We start from the raw sequence: 7,870 nt of genomic DNA on the forward strand, positions 1-7,870 counted from the left end.
TATTATTTACACAATAAATTTATATATTCAAGGTCCAGTATACATAACGACTCAGCGCGGTAAGAGGGCAATTTTTTTTAAGAACAATAGATTTAGTATGGCGCACGACGGCCTTCAGAGGAAAATTTGGCGGTGCATCAAACAGTCCTCTCGAAAATGTCCAGCGAAAATCGTCACAATTGACGACAAGATAGAGTCCATGTTCATCGAACACAACCATGCGGACGCAATGTGGGGGAGCGAAATAAAAAAGGCATGTAAATTAAAATCACAAAAAATCGTATTTATTAAAATTTAAATGCAAATCCCCCTGTATCCCAAATCCCATAAAAATCATTTATTATTTAAATGTTACATCTCTAGCTTGGATAATATTTCATATTATGTCTTATAAAGTTATAATAACTTACAACCCGTGACAAGGCACTATAAAGGCTAAAGTAGATCTTCAAAACAAAATGTTTGTAGTACTTACCTACCAATAAAATAATTGCATTGAATAAAATACTGTTTTCATATTTTTAATTTACTTTTTGGTTTTGTTCTTACCCTATACTAATTAAATTACACATTGAAGGTCCAGTGTATATCCACATGCAACGCGGTAAGATAGGAATGTTGTATGGGAACAACAGATTTTACTTGACACACGATGGCGTGGATAAAAAACTATGGCGGTGCACCAGACAGTCCTCCCGAGGATGTCCAGCGAGGATCGTCACTACAAAATGTGACAAGATAATATTATACATGATGTGCGACCATAACCACGAAGACATAATGCCGAGGAGCCAAGTTGAACATATATTGGGAAACTACCAGTAAGCCAGTTATGGCTAATAACTAAGAACGCTAAAGATCTCAACAGTTTCCAAACACAAAATAATGCCAAAAATTAAGCCTTTATTGAGACATCCTTAAAATATACAATTCAGTTTACATCCATAAGAATCATTAAGGGTGGATGGACGGTGGGACAAAATTAAATACGTGGGAGAGCCATGCTTCGGCACGAATGGGCCGGCTCGACCGGAGAAATACCACGTTCTCACAGAAAACCGGAGTGAAACAGCGCTTGCGCTGTGTTTCGCCGAGTGAGTGAGTTTACCGGAGGCCCAATCCCCTACCCTAATCCCTTTCCTACCCTCCCCTATTCCCTTCCCTTCCCATCCCTAACCTCCCCTATTACCCTATTCCCTCTTAAAAGGCCGGCAACGCACCTGCAGCTCTTCTGATGCTGCGCGTGTCCATGGGCGACGGAAGTTGCTTTCCATCAGGTGACCCGTTTGCTCGTTTGCCCCCTTATTTTATAAAAAAAAAATTATAAGGCCTTATGGTTGTGTATTAAAAACTATCAACTCCGGATTTTCCTTTTGAGGACAAGAATACCACGGATTGAAAACAAGACGAAGGCTTGTCGAATTCAGAAAACCCTCTAAGCTTTTAAAGAATAATGCAAGGATTCATTGAAATCTCTTCTTATCTTCACGCTGCACGGGCTATAACTAATGACACCGTATCATTTAAAGAAAATATTATAGTTTAGAAAGCTTATTACTACTACTCTTAAGCTTATCTACGTCCAAGAATTAATGTCCCCTAAAAGGCTCAAATTTTAACTCTGCAGAATATGAATTATTTCATCCAATCTCTAAGATTTTCATAGTACATAATATTGTATGTACATATTTACTGGTTTAACAAAACTGTCTAAACCAAAATATTATTTTTTAAATTTAAATAAAATGTTATTTTTTTAATGTTGAGGTTTCAATACTGTGCAATGAGCATTGCAGTAATTAATCTGAAGAAGACCAAATTTAAAAACTAGGCATTAATGGACGACCAACTTTACAGATACACCCCCTTACACGATCACGAAGCGAGGGAACGTCAGACATTTGGACATGGAGGGCCACCGGTATACCCTACAAATGGTGTGTGGCGGGAAGGGGCGTTGGCGGTGCACGAAGCAGAGGCACGGCTGCAGGTCGGTGGTCTTCACGGTGAAGGGCCGTTTGATCTGCATCAAGAACGAACACAACCACGAACCGAGGTGGCAGTGAATTTTACCAATTTACCCAGGCGTTTATCAAAATCATATTATCATCTCTTTTATGCATGAAGAAAAGGAGCGACAAGTAAACAAAGTGATATGTGAGTCAGTATTACGGACTAGCCCAAGGTTGTCTGTTTGCTTGATACGTTGGAAAGTCAGGGACGAGGATTATACTGACGAATCGTGACAACATTTTGACGTGCAGTATATTAATAAGACCTATTAATTTTACTGCTGTTACAGAATTATAATTTTAATGTGAAAAATACTTTTTTTTATTAAAATTATAATCCTAAAACAAGATTAATATTAATTTTAAATGAATGGTTATCTCCTTCCCGCCACGTAATTAGTTATTGAGGGTGTTTTTTATTCCATTTAAATTACGTACTGCTTTTAAATCTTATAATAATAAAAAATATATCTTGGAATCTTTAGTTTACTTTTTTCTTCTTTTAAGTTGAGTAAATAGTTAAAATCTACTTATTGATGAACGGGCAATAGCGATAAGCCAATAGGCGAATTTCCAGTGACTGGTCTGGTAAGTCTGATTATGTAGCGCAGCCAATCTCAGAGTGTTCTCTGCGGAAGTGCGGAACCCTGGGGCTGAGCGAGTGATACTCGTAAAAATTTTTTTTTAAACTTCATCAAACACCAGCATGGGCTTCTTGCCGCAGTGGCTCAATTTTTTTTTATAAGGATTAATCTTATTTGACTAATGACATGTCATAGGTTTTAAATTTTTATTTCGTAATATCCTCACAACGGCGGAATCCTTTTGAAGAGCAAAATTTTGACAGAGCCTGTGGGGCATCATAAGATTATACCTTTATAATCTTATAAAGCCTCACAATTTTTTCAGTTTACATCCATAAGAACCCTTTTTCCCACAATTTTTTTTCATTCACACAAATTTTGACAGATTTGACAGAGCCTGTGGGGCTTTATAAGATTATAAAGGTATAATCTTAAAATCAATGACGTATAGTCCATCAAGAAAGTGAAGAAATTAAAAAGTGGTAACATCGTTGTGTCATCCCTTTTCTTCTTAAATTGATTTGAAAGGGATGACACTACGATGTTGGCACTTTTTAATTTCTTCACTTTCTGACAGACTGTAGCTATCATTTAAGGGTGGGCCGCACGTAGAGGTTAAGGTTATCGTCAAATATGGCATCCATTATTGACTTTTACTTGAGATTTGACATTTCATTTGACATTTTAGTTAAAGTTATAGTTAAAATAAGTTGGTGCAACACACCCTATGAGAAAATTTGTATTGCCGTTGTTTTTAATGTCAAGAATTTGTAATCTTTACGATCCAAGTAACATGGACGGTATTTTCTAGACATGCCGTTTTACTCGATCAGGGAGCGCGGCACTCATAGACATCTAGATATGGAGGGCTACCGGTATAGCCTGCAGAAGACGTCTGGCAAAAAGGAGCGCTGGCGATGCACGAAGCAGCGGCATCGCTGTAGGGCGGTGGTTTACACTGTCAATGACCGCTTGATCTACCTGAAGAACGAACACAATCACGAACGGATGTGGCTGTGAATTTTACCAAATCCAAGTTTTACTAATCTCCTTGATCGTTTGTCAAAATGGCATGCCATTGCGCATGCATAACAAAAAAAACAATAATCTAAGAGACCGTAAACATCACAGTTTACTTTAATAAAATAATTATTTGAAAATATTTTATTTTTATTTTCTTTAAGTATTATTTTTTATTTTATTTTTATTATAATAGAATAAAATAATAAAATATATATAAAAAAATAATAAACAAATAATTATTTGAAAATATAGTGTTTTAATATTTTAAATTATTTAGTGTTATGTGCATATTATCGCCGGTCGTTGGTTTGAACCTGAGGAAGACCCAATCCTTGAATGTCAGGTGTTCATGGACATTTCTTTCCAGATGTGCCCGCTTACTCGATCACGGAGCGGGGGACCGGGAGACATTTAGACATGGAGGGCCACCGGTACGGTCTGCAGACGGTAACTGGTGGGAAGGGACGCTGGCGGTGCACGAGGCAGCGGCACGGATGCAGGGCGGTGGTCCACACCTTGCTGGACCACGTGATCTGTGTCAAGAATGATCACAATCACGAACCGAGGTGGCAGTGAATTTTACCAACCCCTTTCACTAATACCTATTAGTGTTAATACAGAATATCGTGCCAATTTGTACATTGATATGAGGCGCGAAGGTGATAACGTGATATTATGTGATAACATTAATTTTGTTGAAATTAGCAGCACTACCCCCTTATGCCCGATCTCCGAGATTATTTAATCACTAGCCCTTAAAATTATCTAACACTAGCTGTCCCGGCAAACGTTTCTTTGCCATATAAAGTATTTCGCCCGTATTATTTTATTGAAGTGACTAAATAAGTATATCACCATGGCAAAGTCCATCGCTATCCCGTCGCACAAACAAGGTGGCCGTCAGTCTCGAGTTGTAATAATTTACTATTATTTATTCAATAAATGCACTTATCAATATAAAAAGTACCCAGTAGCCGATTCTCAGACCCACTGACCATGCATATAAAATTTGGTTAAAATCAGTAAAGGCGTTTCGGAGGAGTACGCGGCTCAACATTGTGACACGAGAATTTTATATATAAGATAAATCAGTTAACCAATAAACAACGCTAAATAGATTAATTCCTGTCAAATAAACTTAGAAACTTAAAAACTTAAGGGCATTAAACTTAGAAACTTAAGGGCATTAGCTCTGGTGCTCATCAAGGACATGTTAATGAGTTAATGTGAGTAAAAGAGATCTGTAGTGTAGTGTACCTTACAAGTATTTGCATGTTCGGTAATATGTATATCAGAATACATATTTTGGAGTTAAAAGCTTAATAAATAATATTCTAAAATTACTTAATTCATTGTTTTATTTCAAAGTTACGAAATTTTACGTGAATTGCGTTTTAAGATATTTAGAAAATGCATGTAACTGCAGTTAATATATTCAGACTTTTGTCTAAAACTATTATTTAAATAAATGGGAAAAATTTTGCAGTAGTACGGGCTATACTTACTTTATACTTCTAAAGGTTTTAGATTAATTCGCACTATACTATGCAGCTGGCCTCGTCGACTCCGCATCGGTATCTCAGCAAGCAGAGCAAATCTCTCCTGGTCACAGCACTACAAGTACACCTACCACAAGCAGAACAGGTACACCTACCTATGGATCTCTTACCACAAGCAGACCAGGTTCACCTACCTATGGATCTCCGGTTCCACCCCCAAAGAGAGCACGTAAAACTCCAGCAAGATTTCAAGATGTTCCTTTGAATTCGGTGCAATCTGACAGATTCGACCACTTTCCCATACGCGAAGACCGTCGACAATTATGTCAAAATAATTGTGTGTATAGATCGTATATAAAATGTGAAAAATGTAAAGTTTTCTTATGCCTTAACGAGAAAAGAAACTGCTTTAGAGACTTTCACAGTGACTAAAGTCTATATTTTTAATACGTAAGAAGCCCCAAAGAGCAGTATCATACAAAGCGCTAAATGCATACGAAGACAGACATCTAAAATATTATTCTTAATAAAGCAATGTTAACAAGTAAAACAATGTTTCTTTATCCTATATCAGAGTAGACAGAATTATAGAGTATGCCGACTTAGAACTGATGTTGAGATTTTTAAATTTGACGTATTATGACGAAAATCGTCGCTAGAGTTAACACTTGTTACCTACGAATTTAAAACTATGACATATTCGCTGGACGTGTTCCTCTTTGGTCGTATTGTTGTTTGTGTTTTGGCACATGCGAATAAAATTGTCAGAATCCAATTTTGAAATCTTTAATTTAAATATTTAAAAATAAATTAAGTATATCAGCCAGCGCGAGGCACATTCCGTTCATAACCTTAGTGAAACCCGACGAATTTGACAGATATTGAAACCTGTCCGTTTCTTTGCAGTCGAACTACTGGTCGTTATGTCTTTTGTGCCTATATGAAATAATGAAATATAGCGTTAAATGACTCTATTATTTAATTAAGTGGGTTTTGAAGTTAGTGCATCTACAATACAATTATGAAGGTTTTTCTATTAGATTTTCTTAAACATCCTACTGGGCATAGTAGCAGAGCGAAAAAGGTAAGGCTGTAAATGAAACAAGTAAATTTTATATTGCTTTTATTGTTTTTTAAATAAGTAATATTAATTCAACTTTGGAATGTACTGGTTGCATAGTTAAATATACAATTAAATATTATATTAAGCTATACACAATTCATGTTAACAATATTTAAATCATACCATGTCGATTTAAAAATTCACCGTGTTAAAACTAGCTTTTCAATATAATAATTAGTATTAAATCTCACATTTTAACAATTGAAATCACCTAGTACTTGTATTTATTTTCTTTCTATAAAAATAACTAATATCTTGTGATAATTAGGATAAAGTTAAAAATAAACTAGTGACAATTATTCTGAGTCTATAACCAGTTTATACATGTTCAAAAATAGAGTTACTTACTAAAAGCAAAAAAATATTTAACTTTTAACATACATATTAACCTTTGTAATGTATATTCTTCAGTCGTAGTGAAGGCACACGTTGAAATATTAGATGACAACTTTCTTAGATATTACTTATTTATTAAAATTATAAAATATCAGAATAAATACATATTTTGATCTTTTTTCTAGCCAAGCAAATAGCAACTTCTAAGTAAAATATTATCATTTACTTAACAACAATGTTCGAAGATCCACAATGTGATAACTGATAAGTTATAACTAATAAGAATGTTCTTTCAGAATTTAATTTATCACTAAGCAGCAGAATAAGACTTACAATACTTTAATAATTAAAAATGATAACGTAGCTACTAAAATAAAATAGTCTCTTGTGCTCAGGATCAAGGTAATGAATATATTATTTATAGCACATACCTAATTACAGAAAAAAAGTTGAAAACAGATAATTCCTAAACTAATAAATATGTGAAACAACGTGAAAATCTCATGTCATCAATAAAATTGCTATTGTCGTATAGAAAGTAAAAACCTTAATATATAATATTATAATTTGTGATATTATATATAAAGGTTTTTATACTTATTGTGACAATAGCAATATCATAAGGTTACCTCTAATACAATATTATTATAATCCTTACAGTAAAATCAATAAAATAGTGTATTTAAATTGATAAGACATACAAGGTAGCTTAAGGTAAGCTCCAGGGCAAATCACAAATGGCAGAGACTTGATTGCCAAGATTCCCAATCGTGAATCTGCATCAGAATCCAAGACAAAACATAAGATGTAAGATACAAACATTTAGAGGTTCCCAAATTTTGGATTATATTAGAATAACTTAACAGTTTATACAAGACAAAAATACTTATTCAAATATTAAGAATATGCATTAAATATTTTCTGTTCATCTAGATAAGCTTCATTAGAAGTATTAAATATGGTACAGTCCCTAGAACTTTATTTTTATCACCATCAAGCAAATTTTTTGCGAGTAGCTTCATTTTGATAAGACGAACAACAATTTCGTCTGCGAAAATTCTCTAGCTAACAGAGATAGAAAGGATTCATTAAATTGATTTGAAGGTCCTAAAATCTGGATTGTTCTAATTGTAGGGCAATGTTACTTTTAAATTATATAACAGTACTATTAACCTATAGTAATAAAAAGTTCTAGGGAACCCGGTCTAATAATATATCTATTACAAATAAAAACATAGAATTCGCGTCAAGGCAAAAACTACTTCAACTAAAGGCGTTTCAATATATTATTAT

General features: G+C 34.3%; 1 protein-coding gene across 1 annotated transcript in view; it reads left to right on the top strand.

Moving 5' to 3' along the window:
* LOC121725403 (protein tramtrack, beta isoform-like) overlaps positions 1-313 on the top strand; it is a 554,986-nt gene extending 554,673 nt beyond the window's left edge. The window contains exon 5 of the mRNA XM_042112344.1: positions 33-313. Within this exon, the coding sequence (XP_041968278.1) occupies positions 33-298 (266 nt within the window). The 3' untranslated portion in view covers positions 299-313. The remainder of the gene's footprint in view (positions 1-32) is intronic.
* Positions 314-7,870: the final 7,557 nt, after the last annotated feature.

Source organism: Aricia agestis, chromosome 3 (genome assembly GCF_905147365.1).
Source record: "Aricia agestis chromosome 3, ilAriAges1.1, whole genome shotgun sequence".
NCBI lineage: Eukaryota > Metazoa > Arthropoda > Insecta > Lepidoptera > Lycaenidae > Aricia > Aricia agestis.